This window comes from Phytophthora ramorum, assembly GCF_020800215.1.
Source record: "Phytophthora ramorum isolate Pr-102 chromosome Unknown Phyram_PR-102_s0002, whole genome shotgun sequence".
Taxonomy (NCBI): domain Eukaryota; phylum Oomycota; class Peronosporomycetes; order Peronosporales; family Peronosporaceae; genus Phytophthora; species Phytophthora ramorum.
In genome coordinates, this window is record NW_027150648.1 from 2,222,897 (window position 1) to 2,240,713 (window position 17,817).

General features: G+C 57.0%; 7 protein-coding genes across 7 annotated transcripts; 3 read left to right on the forward strand and 4 right to left on the reverse strand.

Annotated features, from left to right (window-relative positions):
• Positions 1 to 923: 923 nt before the first annotated feature.
• On the reverse strand, positions 924 to 1,450 carry KRP23_2108 (uncharacterized protein; the record flags this gene model as incomplete). Its single annotated transcript, XM_067886797.1, has 2 exons — positions 924 to 1,147; positions 1,228 to 1,450. 2 exons carry the CDS (start codon positions 1,448 to 1,450, stop codon positions 924 to 926), a joined length of 447 nt encoding a protein of 148 aa, XP_067749446.1.
• A 93-nt stretch (positions 1,451 to 1,543) lies between these two features.
• On the forward strand, positions 1,544 to 3,244 carry KRP23_2109 (uncharacterized protein; the record flags this gene model as incomplete). The annotated part of the gene is made up of 4 exons (XM_067886798.1): positions 1,544 to 1,743; positions 1,806 to 1,935; positions 2,009 to 2,111; positions 2,181 to 3,244. The coding sequence occupies 4 exons, from the start codon at positions 1,544 to 1,546 to the stop codon at positions 3,242 to 3,244; spliced, it is 1,497 nt and encodes a 498-aa protein (XP_067749447.1).
• Positions 3,245 to 3,449: 205 nt separating this feature from the next.
• On the reverse strand, positions 3,450 to 5,728 carry KRP23_2110 (DNA topoisomerase 1; the record flags this gene model as incomplete). The annotated part of the gene is made up of 2 exons (XM_067886800.1): positions 3,450 to 3,539; positions 3,617 to 5,728. The coding sequence occupies 2 exons, from the start codon at positions 5,726 to 5,728 to the stop codon at positions 3,450 to 3,452; spliced, it is 2,202 nt and encodes a 733-aa protein (XP_067749448.1).
• Positions 5,729 to 6,118: 390 nt separating this feature from the next.
• Positions 6,119 to 7,428, forward strand: KRP23_2111 (Homoserine kinase; the record flags this gene model as incomplete). Its single annotated transcript, XM_067886801.1, has 2 exons — positions 6,119 to 6,721; positions 6,793 to 7,428. 2 exons carry the CDS (start codon positions 6,119 to 6,121, stop codon positions 7,426 to 7,428), a joined length of 1,239 nt encoding a protein of 412 aa, XP_067749449.1.
• A 211-nt stretch (positions 7,429 to 7,639) lies between these two features.
• Positions 7,640 to 10,651, reverse strand: KRP23_2112 (Hepatocyte growth factor-regulated tyrosine kinase substrate; the record flags this gene model as incomplete). The annotated part of the gene is made up of 1 exon (XM_067886802.1): positions 7,640 to 10,651. The coding sequence occupies one exon, from the start codon at positions 10,649 to 10,651 to the stop codon at positions 7,640 to 7,642; it is 3,012 nt and encodes a 1,003-aa protein (XP_067749450.1).
• Positions 10,652 to 12,672: 2,021 nt separating this feature from the next.
• KRP23_2113 (Repressible high-affinity phosphate permease) lies at positions 12,673 to 14,268 on the reverse strand (the record flags this gene model as incomplete). The annotated part of the gene is made up of 1 exon (XM_067886803.1): positions 12,673 to 14,268. One exon carries the CDS (start codon positions 14,266 to 14,268, stop codon positions 12,673 to 12,675), a length of 1,596 nt encoding a protein of 531 aa, XP_067749451.1.
• Positions 14,269 to 16,028: 1,760 nt separating this feature from the next.
• KRP23_2114 (Repressible high-affinity phosphate permease) lies at positions 16,029 to 17,624 on the forward strand (the record flags this gene model as incomplete). The annotated part of the gene is made up of 1 exon (XM_067886804.1): positions 16,029 to 17,624. One exon carries the CDS (start codon positions 16,029 to 16,031, stop codon positions 17,622 to 17,624), a length of 1,596 nt encoding a protein of 531 aa, XP_067749452.1.
• Positions 17,625 to 17,817: the final 193 nt, after the last annotated feature.

Sequence of the window (17,817 nt, forward strand, 5' to 3'; positions counted from 1 at the left end):
CCACGGACATGTTACTGTCCGAGGGCAGGTTCTCAGCCCCGCGTTCGTATTCCATACGAACGTGTTAGTCGGTCGTTGGACGGACTACAAAGTGCTACCAGGTGTAATGGGTCTGCTTAGACCCACTACTTAAGCTTACACGTGTGCGCACGTGTAGGAGGAAGCGTAGGAGTAATTTACTTAAGTTCTGTATACTTGTATCCACAAGTATACTTAAACCTAGATAAAAGAACCAAACGGAAGCTTTGGTGGTAAATGAGAACTGTATTGATTGTAAATGGGGTTTCCTCCTAAAACTGATATTTCTAATGAGAGGTTCTGCCATTGGATGGCTGGCAGAACCCCTATCTATTGAATGACTCTCATTGGTAGAAAGGTGTTACTTTCTACCAGTCATATGCCTTTTGCTATGAATGTGGACCACCCTGTGGTGGTCACCTGAATGTATGCCTTAGTGCATGTTGCACTAAGGTAGGAGGTGAACCGAATGTGTAGCCCCGCTACACTCTCGGCCGCTAGGCGATTCGCCACTCGCTTGGCGTGGGTTCGAGTCCACGCTCGTCCAGTCTGTGACAAAGCATCAACCTTTGTCAAATACTGCGTCCTCGATGCGGACACGACGGGACGATCACGTCGCGTGGCAGGTCACACGCAGTAGCTGATATGGCCATCCGCTGAGCCGTAAGCTGCGTCACTTATAGAGGTGTGACTGTACTATAATAATTTCAATACTATTGGTAAACTACGCAATACCTTTATGCTATATTCACTTTATTTGATATATTCCCTCACCGTACCTGTATAATTGCGGGAATTACCGCGTTTAATGAGGCCTGGCAACTGGTAGCTACATTGTACTGCATCAGCGTCGCTCGCTCCAATAACCACGGCAACGCAGATCAAATATTAACGTCTTTACATTGCTATTGCTCGGAGCGCTGATAGAAGCCCTTGTGCGCAGGGTTCTGCATCGCTGCGCTGTCCTTTAGCTGGCGGTTCAGCAGTTTCATCACGTGGGAGCCCTCCTGGATGTTCTCGATCGTGAAAGCCAGCGATTCGTTGATGAGGTCTAGTTTGTAGATGCTCTCGTCCAGTGCCCCGGACGAGCTACCCGTCAGCACGGCGCGCAGCGAATCATTCGATGTCTCTAACAGCAGCAACATCAACGCAGCATTAGCGTTCCTAGCCTCCTCCTTATTCACGAGCTACTGCGTGCAGCCAACGCACTGAGCGACTGCAGCTTCTGGTCCAGCGGCACGGGCAGCTCCGGTTCCTGCTCCTGCTGCGCCGCCGCGCCCTGCGAGCGGAAGGCGAAGGACGACGAGACCGGCACAGATCCGGAGATGGACGAGGCCGCGCGCGCCGCCGTCACGGCCGCCAACTCCGAGCCGCGCTCTCTGGCCTCCTGCAGCTTCTTGAAGGCGAAGTCCCGCAACGCCGCCGTGTCCATCGTAAACTGCAGATTTCCGCGCCTCTGATTGGTCCCGTTTTTGAGTGACCCCGCCACTTTGACCCAAAGTCTCAGTTTGAGATTTGCGCCGACATGCGCACGCGCATCTGGGAAGACGCCGCGGCCATGAGCGTCGTGAGCGTGCTGGGCTTCATCATGAACGAGGACGGTGCGGTAGAGGGCTCGGAGCGCACGCAGGTGCTGTGCAAGCTCATGCCGTCCATCCACACGCTGTCGCACCGCGCGATCCTGGCGCTGCTCGTCACGCAGCTCAGCGACGCGGACGCCCAAGTGTGAGCGAGAGGCTGCTACAGACTTCGGATGGGTGGAGACTCACAGAAGCGGCTGCTATTAGGTTCTACGCAGAAGGTGGACTGAAGGTGCTGAATGCGTGGCTGGTGGACGGCGTCGCGCGACGGGAGGCCGGGCTGTCCAAGGAGAAGAAGCGCACCGAGATGTTTTCCCAAGTGCGCGCACTGCTGCGGGTGAGGAAGACGCATCGTTGGGAGGATTTAGTTCTGGTGGGGATGACAGCTGACATGATAGCTGGTGCTGTAGATTCTCGACGTGAATGTGCAGACTGACGCTGTGAGGAAGCAGAACTCGTACCTGACTAGCACGTTCGCCAAGGTCATTGAGCTGCTGGATAATGCAGGACCAGGTAATGTCGTCGCAACTTAAGATTTCAGCACCAATTGCCACAAATGTAACCCCAGGCCTTCTTACTCAGACTACGCGGCGGAGGGGAGCCGTCTGAACATTTACCGTCGGCACTTTGAGAGCTCCTGCGGTGTGCCTTCATCTGTTAAGGATGGACGAAGCGAACCGCGACGGACCGCAAGCAGCTACGCGAATGGAAGCAGCTCTCGCAACAGCAAGTCTACTGGTGACAGCTCGTCACAAAGCTCATTCATCTCTTCGTCCACGGCCACCACAACGTCGACGAGTACCGCTTCGACACCGCGGAAGGCCACCAGCTCGGCGTCTTCTTCTACCGCCACGTCCTCGACGAGCTCCTCCAGCACAACCACGAGCAGCCATCGAATCCCGCCTTCCTCCGTGCTGCAGTATCAGCCAAAGTCATTTCTGCAGAAAGACGGAGGACCTAACAACCAGGGCCAGGATGATCTCGAAGAGTATATGGAGGACGACGACGATGAAGGTGTCATCACAAATGTGAACCAAGGCGCGCTGAGTGCTTCCCTTGAACAGAAAATTCGAGGGAACGGTCACGACATGCAATACGGCGAGCGTTCGCCGTGCCGAAAGTGTAAGCGAATGGTTTCAAAGCGCTGCACGCACTGCGAATTCTGTGCCAAGTGCGGACAAAAGGAGAAGTGTGAACCGATAAGTGTGAGCCCTGCAATGTCATCGCCTAGCGGCGATGGCGAGAAGACGGCAGGAAATGGTGTTGGTGGCAAGTCGCTTTCGGTGAAGGACCGTAATGTGCAGGTGCTAGGCTCTGTCATGGACGCAGCCATTTATCATGCCTTCCGCCAGGAAGACTTCCACTCGGTATTCAGTCTGATCCAGAATGGAATGGACGTGAACTTCCAGCGAGTCGAGTCTGATCACTCGACTGCCTTGATGGCCGCAGCACACCACGGTCGCGACGACGCTGCCAGCAGGCTGTTAAGTCTGGGAGCGAACCCGTGCCTCGAAGACCATATACACAACAAGGCGTGGAACTTCGCGGAGCGCCGAGGGCACACGGAGCTCATGGAAAAGCTCAAAAAGTGCTGCGAGGAGTGGGAACTGAAGCACAAGGACGCGAATGCGGAGATGCAGCCGTAGTAGGTCTCGAGACGACCAGTAGGACGTGCATCAACAGTAAAGGAGATTCGCGATATGACAATTACAATGAGGAACGGCCCTTTCACGGTGAACTGGAGTGTTGGAAATGACCGCTGAGCAGTTTTTAATGGTTTATTCGAGCGGTGCGTTGTATTCTCTGTGCGTGTTTCCTGTTTTTCATTCGCCTTCAGACTAGCTAGTCTGGTCAGAACTTCCAGTCAGGATCGACGTCCATAGCCCAAACAAACTTCTCCCGCAGCGTCTTGGAGAACACTGCTGAAATTGGGACTTCGTTCTGAATCACATCGAGAGAAACAAATGCGTTAGCACCGCATCCAGCCTAAGCAACCACAAACACCCCCGAAAACGTACCCTCTTGCACCATGCGACGGTGATGCGCGGGTCCATGTAGTTCAGCTTGGACGTGCCGAGTGCGACCTCCTTGTTGTCCGTCTTGTCCTGAAGACGCAGGGAGAGCGCCTTGATTTTCTTTTTCCAGTTCTCAATCTTCTTAGCAACTTGGTCTGCCGAGGGCGCCCGCTGGAACAAGTGAGCCTGGGCCTTCTTTGCTAAAGCGTCATCCTCTTTGCTATCAGCGGTGGCAGACTTCAGTTTGATCTTGTCAGATTTGCCCTTCGCGATCAACGCCTGCATTTGCTTCAGGTCCTTGAGTTGGCCCTTTAGCTGGTCGAGCTGAGCGTTCATCTTGTCTAGTGTCGTGTCGAACGACTTCGGTGCTGTACGTTGGTGATTACACAGAATGGCGACCTTCCGGTTGGCATCATTGTACAGCACAACCTTTGGTGCCACCTCCATCTTGCCCTTTGGGTCCAGCTCCTGCCCCGAGGGACCAGGCAGTTCCTTCTCTAAAGTGAACGAAGCATTAAACGTACGGAAAACCTTCGCACTGAGACCTGGCATGAGCGAACTCAAATGCTTGTTCAACTCCGTGACGGACAGCTCGTGGAAAACATCCTCATTTTTGCCCTTCTTGACGCAGAATGTCTGCAGGTTCTTGTACACTTGCTTGCCAACATCACCGTATTGAGCCAGCTCGACTGTGTTGTTGTAGGGCATCGAGTCTTTACCCAGGAACGACAGGGTCAGGGCACAGGTTTCGTCATTGAAGGACATGTGCTCCACGCGCAGACTACAGCAGCCCACAGTGTCAGCTTCGTCTTCACCCTTTTCATTTCCCACACGCAGCGCCAACACATCAATGACCCACATAGCAGTCGAGCGCTGCTTCGTGAACATGTCCTTGGCGCGCAGACCTTTCGTATAGTCTCGGCGAATTTTGTCGATGCACTTCTTGAGTCGCCGGGCCTTGTCGTACTTGGCCAAGTCCGACTTTCCCTTGAAGCTTGAGCTAGCCGCAAAGAACACATATTTGATGCCACCCATGACGTTTTCGTTCCAGTAGGCTAACCACGACACTGTATCGCGGTGGATCACCTGCTTCCACGCGTGACCGGGCACATTGCAGATTGGCACACGGTCCGAGATGCCCACATTGACCGTCACATCCTCAGGCATCACACGCTCCTTCAGTGTGCCCGTCTTTGGGTGCTCACCACGCCCGCGGAACAAACCAGGCGGCTCAATGCGGAAGTTGCCGACCTTCTCTAAATGGCCATCCACAAAGGCGAAGCCGTTGGTGAACAGCTCCATCTCGCGCTTTTCCTTCTCCGGCAGTTTCTCCTCTTTCGTCATGTTCTTCTTCTCCTCTCGCAAATTTTCCAGATGAACAGCAATGCGCGAGAAATCACACCCGTCAAAAGTCTTGATGTCATGCTGTCGCCCCAGCACCTTCTTAAAGTCCGTAAAGAAGTTCTTGTTGAAGATCTTGGCTGTCTTCGGGTTGCCCAACTGGGGGCCGTCCTTGGGGATCGCAGCATAGAAGCTGGCGACCTCCTCCTGCGTAGGAGTCAGCTCGACCTCCTTGTCATTGTATATCAGTGGCACATGGTGCGGTTGGTACGGGGGAGGGAACATGACGCCGTTGTGCTCGAGTGTGCGCCACTGGATGCCCTCCGGTAGCTCCTCAGCGTTCCACCAGCGGAAGGCCTTGATGGCCATATCCAGCCGCTCGCTCTTGGAGTGCACCTTGAGCTTGCGTACATTGGCTCCCTTCTCTTTCTTCACCCTCGTCTTGGTCTTACTGACTGTCGCCGAGGAGTTGGCCTTCGTCTTCCTGCTCTTGGAAGAGGAAGTGGAGGAAGGGGAGGCCTTCCGCTTGACGCCCGTCTCCTTCTTCACGGCCGCCTTCTTCTTGTCTGTCTTTGTTCTATTGCTACTGGTCGCCGTCTTCTTCTTAAGCGCCACGAGGGGCAAACTGTCCGAGTCCGAGTTGACCGCCTCCTTCTTCACGGGGCGTCCGCCGTTGCGTCTGGAGGAAGCTGACGCGCCGTTGGACGATGGTGACTTGTTGCTCTTCTTGCGCAACATGGCGATGGGGATCTGGTCGTCGTCGCTGCTGTCCATGGCGCTCAGATCTTCCTCTGGCTGCAGTATAAACGAGAGAGAGGGTGAGGAAGCTGCAATCCTGGCGCGTAGGCGAGGGAGACTCGATGCAGAAGTCGCTTAGTCAACTCGCTCGCGAACTGCGTAGTCAAATAGCCATCAACAGGTCGCCTCCCCTCGTCGTGAACCCACCTTTCAAGCCGCTCCACTTTCCCCAATAAATGGCGACGCTTGCCGAAGCGAAATGCGGTTCCAGAGGTTCTATTCCTCTATATGCGATATGATAGGTTGTTATCTTGCGTACACTACATCATTATATGTGTGGTTTATGTACAGTGTTTGAGCAACCGCGAATAATCTCCTGGTCTGAAAAGCTCCTCAAGGCAAAGCTCACCACTTTCAATTTGAATAATGGCGGGCGGCAACTCGGACGCGTCGACGCAGCGGGTGGCCACGCAGGTGGCGGTGGCCGCGGCCGGAGCTGCGCTGGCCTACTACGTGGGCTCCCGCAGCAAGAGCGCGCGGCGCTCTACGGCCGAGCGCCGCATCCAGGCGGTGGCGGAGGCCAAGGCGGCGGCACTGCCTACGGATCTGGAGCGCCGCAAGCTCACGTCGGTGGTGGTGCGCGTGCCGGCCACGACAGCCAACATGGGCCCGGGATTCGACACCATCGGCATGGCGCTGGACATCTGGACGGAGATCTCGGCAGAGGTTGCGGCGCCGCTGGAGGGCGACGCGCCCAATGTGCGTCGCGTCACGCTCACGAACGAGGGCGAAGGTGCCAAGGAGCTGCCCACGGACGAGAGCAACCTCGTGATCGTAGGTATCAAGGCCGCCTTCAAGGCTGCGGGCGAGGAGCTGCCGCGCCACATCAAGGTGCACTGCAAGAACCGCATCCCCTTCGCCCGCGGACTCGGCAGCAGCTCGGCTGGCATTGTGGGCGGGATTATCGCCGGCCTTGCCCTCGCCGGCATGCGGCTGCCCGTGCACGGTCGTGAGGAGCTTCTGCAGCTGGTACGTGGCTAATGTGGACTTGTGGATGATAGTTGAGCAGCTAACTGATCGAGCTCTTTGAACTATTACAGTCTTCGGAGATCGAGGGCCATCCCGATAATGTTGCGCCGGCCATCTACGGCGGTCTCCAGCTCGGCATCTTCGCCGACGACCGCTGGTACTCCTCGCGCGTGCAAATCCCAGATGGCCTGCAGTGTGTGGTGTTCATCCCGGACTCGACGGGCCCCACCAGTGTGGCACGCGCCATTCTGCCGCCCAACGTGCCTCGCAAGGACGCTGTGTTCAACATTGGCCGCGCTGCCATCTTTGTGAATGCCTTCCGCTCGGGCAACCTCGACGAGCTGCGTTACGCCACGCAGGACATGCTGCACCAGCCCCAGCGTGGTGCCGCACAGTACCCGCACCTGGAGCCGCTCATGAAGGCGGCCCTGGGCGCTGGCGCGCACGGCTGCTTCCTGAGTGGTGCTGGCCCCACGGTGCTGGCCATCACCAGTGGCCGCGCCGGTGACATCTTCACGCAGCAGCTGGCCGAGCGTCAGGAGAACAAGGTGGCCAACGCCATGCGTGAGGCTGCTGCTGCGATTGGCGTCTCTGGCTGCGTGTTCATCACCAACCCGGACCACCGTGGCGCGTTCATTGTGCGTGCCGAGCCGCGTTTCTCGGACCGCGCTGTCGCGCGCTACGAAGGCGACGTTGCCGACCTGTAGAGTGTAGTACCAGTGCAGGAGCCCTTATGGACCTTACCAAGTAAATGGATGGAACGCTGACACTTTGTACGCAAGAGCCCCGTTATCTCCTCCTAACACCATCGCTTCAAGACCGCTGTGGGTATCAAAATCCTCTAGGTTAATAAATTGCACGTTCACGTGCTTAGGAAGTTGTAGTGTCAAACAACCTTTTTGCTGCGCAGTACAGAGCTTAGGAAACGGTGGTACTTCGGATATTCAGCGGCCGGAGCGGGTTGAGCTTTTGAGCCTTCTTGCGGTTGGTGACGATCAATGCAGTCAGCATGCTGTTCGCATGAACAGCCTCATTGGCGCCAGCCATGACACCCTGCTGCCCATGCGAAACAGACAACAGTGAGGCTCCTTGAGGGAAGGCACTTCCCGTCGCGTCAGCTATCGTATTCAGGTCACCCTGAAGCACACGGTCATAGCTCATTCCCACGCTCAAGTAGCAGCCGATGACATCCTGGAGATCAAGCGTTGGAATAGATACTCGAACAGCATCGCGGAGTCCACGACGTGCCTTAGAAGCCACTCCTCGCGGCGAAAGTGCCATCATGTGCAGTCGCTCGCCAAGACGCACCTCGGCACCCAAATGCAGGGACAGATCCCGAGCAGAATTTTCTGGTTGCAGCATTTGGAAGCGTGAACTATTGCGCTTGAGACCACGAGGTACTGCACCACGCCGCTCACGTGCGACAGGATAGTACGCTGGAAGCAGGTTCGACTCCAGATTGAATTTGTCAGGTCGTTGGGTCATCTCAGTCAGCATGCCATGGGTTGCCTCGTTGATGGCCTCCAGTGCCGGCTTATGATCCAGAGCGAACAGGTCACGCCCACTTGCCTTCGTGACGACAAAGGTCTTGTCTGTTGCCTCGTAGCACGTGAATAACGCGTGTGCAACCTCCACGCTCGGGCAACAAATCGCAAAACACACGCCATGCTTCGTCACACAGCCAACGTTGCCCCCTTCAGAGCACAACTGCGTCGCATATCCACGGCTATTCGCTGCATGCCGGGACGAACTGCCACCGACTACTGAGTAGGAGCAGTCCACAATCTCATTCACAGCGCGCGTGACTTGCTCTTCCTCGCCATCTCGTTGCTCGTCAACATCATAAAGGTCAGCTCCGCCCCCCATCACAGTCCAGATGAAATCTGGGCTTTCCTCGGGTTCCATTGCCAGCATTCCCATGCCGTCCAGAAGGCATCTCCGCGCGGCATCACGAGGGCCCTCACGGTCCAAATCGGCGTTTAAGATGGCATAGGATCCTTCCGGGTCATAGATCCCCCACAGCCCAACAGTAGGACCGTGTGTTCCCGTGTTGCTGTGCTGTCGATGTCGAGAGTTATTGGTGCTGCTGCTTCCGTTCTTGCTCTTGCTTGATCCTAACGATGATGAGCCAGCACCAACGTATACCCCGCCACTCGACGTTCCACCCATGAAAAGCGTGTCAGGCGCAGCACGCGCCAATGCTTCGTAAACTGCAGCACCGCCGTGGTGGTGTGAATAGGACACTAACATGAAGTGGGGTGCTTGATCGCCCAAGGCGCTTACAAGTTTTGCGAATGCCGATGTGGCGGCTGCAAAAGTGTCCGGATCGTTTGACACCGTACTTGCAATTTGCACATCACATGTGTACACTGTAGCCATGCGCGGCACGTGAGTAGAGCGAGTTCCAGCAAGTTGACTCACCGTAAAATCGTTATTAATCGCCGACGAGAACCGCGAGGAGGCAGCAGGTGAACGTCCGGAGTCCCCATTCGGCGTGAGATAACTTCTTGCCTGCAACGAACAGCTTGTGCAAAGTCGTGCGTGGGTTTCAGGCTGGGCGCCAGGCTGCAACGTCCATTTACGACTGCACTGCCCGCAAACAGCTTCGCCGCAGGACCGACAGTGGTGCTTGGACTTGACAATGGAGAAGGAGCAAATACAAATAGCGCACTTGTTGCCGCGTGCTGCTTTCCATTGAGTCTTTGGAAGCACTACAATAGGACGGAAGAGCGTGTTGAAGAGCAGATCGCGAATGCCAATGAGTCGTTCCGTGAAGTTGTGGATAATCTTGGCTCCCACAGAGCTTGCGAATTGCTTTTGAAAGTCGATCACCATCATGCAGGTTACCTCGTATGTGCCTGGCGAATCAGCCGACGGCGACACCAGATACACCCCCTTGTTGATCACGGCTCGCTTGCATTTAGCCACGCTGGGAGGAATAGCCACATTCTCCCCGGCAAGCCGAATCGCCAACTCGTCACCTTTGAACGATTCTACTGATCGAATGTAACCGTAGCCGCGCTTCCGTCCATCAGCCATAGTCTCGATATTCGCATACTCCACAAAGAAAAAGTCAACGGGCTTCACAAACCGCCCAGCGAAGCGACTCGCATGCCACTTGACTTGCAGATGCGGGAACGATTCGCTAGCGTCCTCATCCACACTGGACGTGTCATCGTGACTGCCACTGGCAGTAGTCGTAGCAGAGGCGCCAGACGGGAAAAGAAGCGTCTGGCCAGAGTTCGCCATGCCTGTCGGTGCGCGTTCCGGAAGATCCATTCGCTTAATGACAGCGGCGTGCAGTAGACCTGGAAACACCTGCGACTCAATGTCGAAGTAGCTCCTCGAATTGCTCGGCGTAAGATACTCCATAATCGTCCCCAAGTGGGCCTTCACTTCGCACGACACTCGAAAGTAGAGCTTTGTGGAGGCGTCCTCCTCTGCTGGCAGGTTCGCTGGCTTGTAAATGTGCACGTCCTGCGTTCGCTTGACAAGTTTCCAAGACACTTTGCCGCACAGGTTAGCGACGTCAATGGCCTCGTGCGCTTTCTCTTCGAGCCTCGACGCAATGTTCGCCACGTCTTTGAGCGCCGTCGAGGACGCCGGCGAGCCCGCTGTGTTGTGTCTCCCGTGGCCCGACGACGAGCCGAGGCCGCTGCTCTCGAGGGTCTGCGACCTGGAGCTGTCCAAGAGCTCGTCCACGTGGAGCCTGCCCTTCTCCCCTCTGCCTGGCCGTTTCTTGGCGTCTGTGCTGTTGTCCACGTCGTCGTTGTCGTGTTGGTTGCTCTGCTGCTGGTCGCTGTCCCGGCTCAGGCCCTGCGCACGCGGGTAGCTGCCTAGTGAGAACGTCATGTCGAAGGAGCTGGGGCGCATGGGCTCTACGGTGTCTACGCCGTCCTGGTCCACGCCATCTAATCGGAAGCGGTCCATGCTCAAGTAGATTGCTGTGTTTACACGGCCTTTCCGTGCGTTGTGGGGAGCGGATGAAGACGCGAGAAGCACGAGAAGATGCGGGAGATCGCGCTGGTTCGGATGATGTACGCGCGGTGGTGGGGTGACGTCTCCAGACAGGAGGCGAGCGGCGGCGGTTTCTTCTCCTCGCTCGATTATAAAATGGAGAGTGAAGTCAGCCGGTGTCGTCGGTGCAAACAGTGGTATATTGTGTGCAGCACACCATCAGACGACTTGATCAAAGTATGCCCCGCCCCATCTCGCACGGTCCGACCCCTATTTGTCGTCCGATCGCGGCCAGCGTGGCGATTATCGACATTAAATGTCGATTTTGAGGTCGACGTATGCAGTGCAGTGCACACGTGTACTCTTGTGGTGCTGCTTTCTGGACCGGGGGTTCGGTTCCAGCGTTGGCCACACTGGCAACGTAGCGGCCTCGATCTTCTGTAGTCCACTTCGGATCGAAAGCGCGAGCCACTTTGCAGTTGCCTCATTGTCGTCGCTGCGGTTGCCGCGTTGTACTTGAGTCAACCGTGTCTCTGCTGCGGCGTTGAGCACCAAAAGTATAAAATCCGGGGCGACGACCATCGATCGATGTGTTGCTTGGCTTGTGGTAGCACCGCTCTCGGAAGATCGCGCAGGGACCAGATGGATTTTCAAACCTCGACGAAGATTTTCTCCGAGCGTCTCGCCTTGCCTGCTGCGGGTGAAAGCTGCTCGGTGACGTGCCACCGAGGCGACGACTGACTAACAGCCATGATTTTTCCGGGACGATGCAACGTATGGCTAGTCGAGCGGGCGCCCAAAATTTACCCAGGAAAAGCTAGTCAGCGACGTGTTGCTCGATTCGACGCGCGTCCGCAGATCCTGAATGGCGTGTTGCGCTGTGGAAGTTTACTATCATTGTCAGACGTGTCGTTCGAAGGCTGAGTCAATCTGCGGGCCGTCCACTCGAATTGGAAGCTAAAGTCCACGCTTAGTTGACAAACATAATGCACCAGCACGGCGATAATCCATCCACACCGCGAGTCGGCCCGGTAGCTGCACGTGTCGTTCCCCAGCACAAACACTGGTTGGTACAGCGACGCAAGGCCGAATTTGAGCCACCAGAGTCATGATTTTCACCGATGCTTACCCCACGATGCTCTCTATTGTGGATTGTAGCTTGCAGCTTGCGGTGTGTGATAGATCGTATCTAGGCGCTGGGAAGGCGCAATATAATCGATAAGGATACCAGTGCGAGGTATTCCAGAAGAACCAGATATCTCCTTCATTGTGAGCTGAATGGAGGTGGCTCAAGCCGAGTGGAAACGTGTTGAAGCAACAGCTTGTCGCCGACAAGGCCGTGTTTCAAGACAGGAACGAACACCAGAGCTCGATCTTCTCTTCCGACGTATATCTTGTGAAGACAATAATGCCGAACACGACGTAGATAGTTACTACGTAGTATTATACCAATGAGGACTGTGAGAACAGGATAATGGGGACACAAACCAGAAGTCATCTGAAAGAAAACGGAAGCGGAACACGTACAAGTAAGCATAAAGTCCAATTTATCTGAAGAGTTCAAAACGTGCATTAGCTACATTCGATGGTTGCTCGAAAATAGAGGACTTTCAGAGACCCGAAATCGTACACGTATTACGCGGGATTGTGATTCACAAGTGGTGAACAACGATTGTGAGCCCTTTTTGATGAAGTTTCTTGTTGTTTCCTCACCAACGCGTGATTTGGACGAATGTTTGGTTTGGATTCAAACATGAACGGATTCAACAATAGCTTTGGTTTAAACTGGGTTTGGTTGTTCGATTCGGGACTTCATGGTGGCCGCGGAGCAAACCAAGAGTACTTCCACGTTAGCAGCGATGCGATGAACAGCACAGCTTCGCAGTCCCAACGAGTGTGTACTACATACTACAGTACCCGTTGTACGTGAACTATCAAGGTGCACGAGCAGGTCATTCACGCACGTAAGTGTACCAATGATCCGACAGGCATGACTAATTCACCGCAGCACCGGGCGTGTGCAACGCCTTGTAGCTCGGCTCGACATCGTCTTCCTTCGGGACGGCGTCCTCGTCCAGCGAACTCAACTCCTCCAGTGTGAGGTTCTTAGTCTCCGGCACCCAGAACGAGAAAAGCAGACCGAAGAAGCAGCAGGCCGCGAAGATGTAGAGCACGCCCTTAAAGCCGAACGAGCCCTTGGCGATCACCGCGAAACACTGCGCGGCGATGATGGCGCCGACCTTGCCCGACGCGGCGGAGATGCCGTGGCCCGTCGAGCGCACCGCCGTGGGGAAGACCTCGGCGGGGATGATGAAGGTCGTGGCGTTGGGGCCGAAGTTGAAGAAGAACTGCGCGAACGAGTACATGACGACGAACACGGCCGTGCTGTCGGTCTTGAGCTCATTGAAGAAGATGGCCATGAAGAGGAAGAGCAGTGTGAGCAGCGTGAAACCCATGTACTGGATGGGTTTGCGGCCCCACTTGTCCACGAAGTAGACCGTGAACCAGTAGCCGGGCACCGTGCCAGCCAGGTTGATGATGGCCGTGCCGACCGAGCGGTTCCACAGGTCGTCGTAGATCTTTTGGTTGCCCGTGGACGTGGGGCTGCCGTAGCCGATGATCTCCAGCACCACCGACGTATTGAGCGACGTGCCGTAGTAGCCGATGTCCAGGAAGAACCACGCGGCCGCACAACCGATGAGCACCTTGAGGTTGGCCCACTTGTTGAAGTACGTCCGGAAGGAGTAGGAGAAGTTGTCGAAGAAGCCGGTCTTGGAGTCGTCGCCGTGGCTGTACATGTCGGTCGTGAGCTTGTCGGAGGCGAGGAACTGCGTGGCTGCGCGCGCGCCCTCCTCCGTGTCCTTGAGCACGTCCATGGCGTATCGCGGCGTCTCCGGGATCTTGAGCCGCCAGTACACGGCCGCCAGTGCCGGGACGGCGCCGAACGCGGCCAGTGTCCGCCAGCAGTAGCCGAGCGACGACGCGCCGTTCTCGAGGATGCTGTTCTTGGCGGCGGCCAGCACGATGACGGCCATGACGGCGCCCATGATGATGCCGAACCCCTGCATGGCGAAGACGGTGGCGATCATGGTGCCGCGGCGCTTGGACGAGGCGAACTCGCTCGTGATGACGGCCGAGACGGGGTAGTCACCGCCGATACCGACGCCCAGCACGAAGCGCCAGATACTCAGCATGATGAGCAGGTTGTTGCCCTCGCCGTTCACGGGCCACGACGCGAAGGCGCACAGCAGCGCGCCGGCAATGAGCACCATCAACTCGATGCCGTAGATGCGCTTGCGGCCGAGGATGTCGCCCAGGATGGCGAAGGAGATCTGGCCCACGGCGTTGCCGTAGGAGGAGGCGGCCTTGACCCAGCCGTCGGCGCGCGTCGTGAGGCTGGACTTGTCGAAGTACTCGTAGGCGATCATGGGCACCATGAGGCCGATGACGAAATTGTCATACGAGTCGACGAAGAATCCCGAGCCGGCCACCAGGATGGCCTTGACGTGGGCCTTGGAGAACTTGGCGTTGTCGAGCGCACTGAGCGCGTCGAAGCGCTTGCTGGACGGAGACTGGGTCACCTCGGCCATCTTGCTACTCGCTTGCTTGCTGGGCGTCGATGCTGCCACAGAACAAGTGGGGCTTGGTTCGTGCGAGGCGGATTGGAAAATGAGGACGAGATTTCGAAAGCAGCACCTTGCTGGCCGCCCTCAGCGCTGTGCCCTGGCACACCTCGCTGCCCCCGGCACAACAATGAGTTGGGCACTGCATCCAAGGAGAGCCGGACGGCGACGCTGGGTGGGGCTCATCGCCGCGCGAGGAGCGCTTCGACGAGCAGGTTCAGGTATATATCGCCGTGGCGGATTCGGGTGATCTCGAGTCGCTTGCGTTGTCCCGTTCGGCTGCCAGCGCCGAATCTGTCACTTGTTTTCCTGTGCTACTGGTCAGAAGGTCGTCTCGCGGCGAGATTCGACACACGCTGGGAACGACAGCGGAGACCGTCAAGGTGCGCTGGTACGGCGATCTAACGGCGCCGTGAATCTCGTGCCAGTGGTACGCGTTGGGCTGAGTTCTGCGTCGCCCTAATGACATGAACATATCTGCCTTTTGGACTGGAGCAGCCACGCCGTACTTGCGCGCGCTCGTGCAGGTTTGCCGCGGTGGGCTACTGGGCTGGTCGCTCGGCCGACTGGACAAGATGGCAACCATGTTGAGGAAATTAATGCTGGGATTAAACGGATTAACGACTTACGAGGCATCACCGGGGCATTCGATACCTCCTGGTGGGTTAAGGCCGGGCAAGTCTTGTCGTCAACGTGAAGTGAGGCCGTGCTTGCCCACGCTCAGGTTTCATACATCTCTCTCTCTCTCTCTGAAAAGAGGGACTTCTGCTGTTCTCGAAAAGTCCGCGAGTCGTACAAAATCTTGATCTCGTTGACGAGAGGCTGTGAGGACTCTTGTGGTTGATCACGGAGTCGCAAGCACATCGGTGACTCGGGTCTGTCGTTATTCGACGACGTTGACCCCTTGGAAGGGGAGCCTAGAACAGCAGAAGTCCCTCTTTTCAGAGAGAGAGAGAGAGATGTATGAAACCTGAGCGTGGGCAAGCACGGCCTCACTTCACGTTGACGACAAGACTTGCCCGGCCTTAACCCACCAGGAGGTATCGAATGCCCCGGTGATGCCTCGTAAGTCGTTAATCCGTTTAATCCCAGCATTAATTTCCTCAACATGGTTGCCATCTTGTCCAGTCGGCCGAGCGACCAGCCCAGTAGCCCACCGCGGCAAACCTGCACGAGCGCGCGCAAGTACGGCGTGGCTGCTCCAGTCCAAAAGGCAGATATGTTCATGTCATTAGGGCGACGCAGAACTCAGCCCAACGCGTACCACTGGCACGAGATTCACGGCGCCGTTAGATCGCCGTACCAGCGCACCTTGACGGTCTCCGCTGTCGTTCCCAGCGTGTGTCGAATCTCGCCGCGAGACGACCTTCTGACCAGTAGCACAGGAAAACAAGTGACAGATTCGGCGCTGGCAGCCGAACGGGACAACGCAAGCGACTCGAGATCACCCGAATCCGCCACGGCGATATATACCTGAACCTGCTCGTCGAAGCGCTCCTCGCGCGGCGATGAGCCCCACCCAGCGTCGCCGTCCGGCTCTCCTTGGATGCAGTGCCCAACTCATTGTTGTGCCGGGGGCAGCGAGGTGTGCCAGGGCACAGCGCTGAGGGCGGCCAGCAAGGTGCTGCTTTCGAAATCTCGTCCTCATTTTCCAATCCGCCTCGCACGAACCAAGCCCCACTTGTTCTGTGGCAGCATCGACGCCCAGCAAGCAAGCGAGTAGCAAGATGGCCGAGGTGACCCAGTCTCCGTCCAGCAAGCGCTTCGACGCGCTCAGTGCGCTCGACAACGCCAAGTTCTCCAAGGCCCACGTCAAGGCCATCCTGGTGGCCGGCTCGGGATTCTTCGTCGACTCGTATGACAATTTCGTCATCGGCCTCATGGTGCCCATGATCGCCTACGAGTACTTCGACAAGTCCAGCCTCACGACGCGCGCCGACGGCTGGGTCAAGGCCGCCTCCTCCTACGGCAACGCCGTGGGCCAGATCTCCTTCGCCATCCTGGGCGACATCCTCGGCCGCAAGCGCATCTACGGCATCGAGTTGATGGTGCTCATTGCCGGCGCGCTGCTGTGCGCCTTCGCGTCGTGGCCCGTGAACGGCGAGGGCAACAACCTGCTCATCATGCTGAGTATCTGGCGCTTCGTGCTGGGCGTCGGTATCGGCGGTGACTACCCCGTCTCGGCCGTCATCACGAGCGAGTTCGCCTCGTCCAAGCGCCGCGGCACCATGATCGCCACCGTCTTCGCCATGCAGGGGTTCGGCATCATCATGGGCGCCGTCATGGCCGTCATCGTGCTGGCCGCCGCCAAGAACAGCATCCTCGAGAACGGCGCGTCGTCGCTCGGCTACTGCTGGCGGACACTGGCCGCGTTCGGCGCCGTCCCGGCACTGGCGGCCGTGTACTGGCGGCTCAAGATCCCGGAGACGCCGCGATACGCCATGGACGTGCTCAAGGACACGGAGGAGGGCGCGCGCGTAGCCACGCAGTTCCTCGCCTCCGACAAGCTCACGACCGACATGTACAGCCACGGCGACGACTCCAAGACCGGCTTCTTCGACAACTTCTCCTACTCCTTCCGGACGTACTTCAACAAGTGGGCCAACCTCAAGGTGCTCATCGGTTGTGCGGCCGCGTGGTTCTTCCTGGACATCGGCTACTACGGCACGTCGCTCAATACGTCGGTGGTGCTGGAGATCATCGGCTACGGCAGCCCCACGTCCACGGGCAACCAAAAGATCTACGACGACCTGTGGAACCGCTCGGTCGGCACGGCCATCATCAACCTGGCTGGCACGGTGCCCGGCTACTGGTTCACGGTCTACTTCGTGGACAAGTGGGGCCGCAAACCCATCCAGTACATGGGTTTCACGCTGCTCACACTGCTCTTCCTCTTCATGGCCATCTTCTTCAATGAGCTCAAGACCGACAGCACGGCCGTGTTCGTCGTCATGTACTCGTTCGCGCAGTTCTTCTTCAACTTCGGCCCCAACGCCACGACCTTCATCATCCCCGCCGAGGTCTTCCCCACGGCGGTGCGCTCGACGGGCCACGGCATCTCCGCCGCGTCGGGCAAGGTCGGCGCCATCATCGCCGCGCAGTGTTTCGCGGTGATCGCCAAGGGCTCGTTCGGCTTTAAGGGCGTGCTCTACATCTTCGCGGCCTGCTGCTTCTTCGGTCTGCTTTTCTCGTTCTGGGTGCCGGAGACTAAGAACCTCACACTGGAGGAGTTGAGTTCGCTGGACGAGGACGCCGTCCCGAAGGAAGACGATGTCGAGCCGAGCTACAAGGCGTTGCACACGCCCGGTGCTGCGGTGAATTAGTACAGTAATGTGTGCGCACGTACGGAATTGCTGAAAGTCGCGTGCACGTAGCGAGAATGAGCTTCTTGCATTGTTTTGACACTTATTCATGTAATACAACTCGGATATTTGGCGTTGACTACGTGCTGGCGAGAATGTGTTTGCATCAATTCAGTTCACTGAAACTTCTACTTGTTTGATAATGAACTCATTT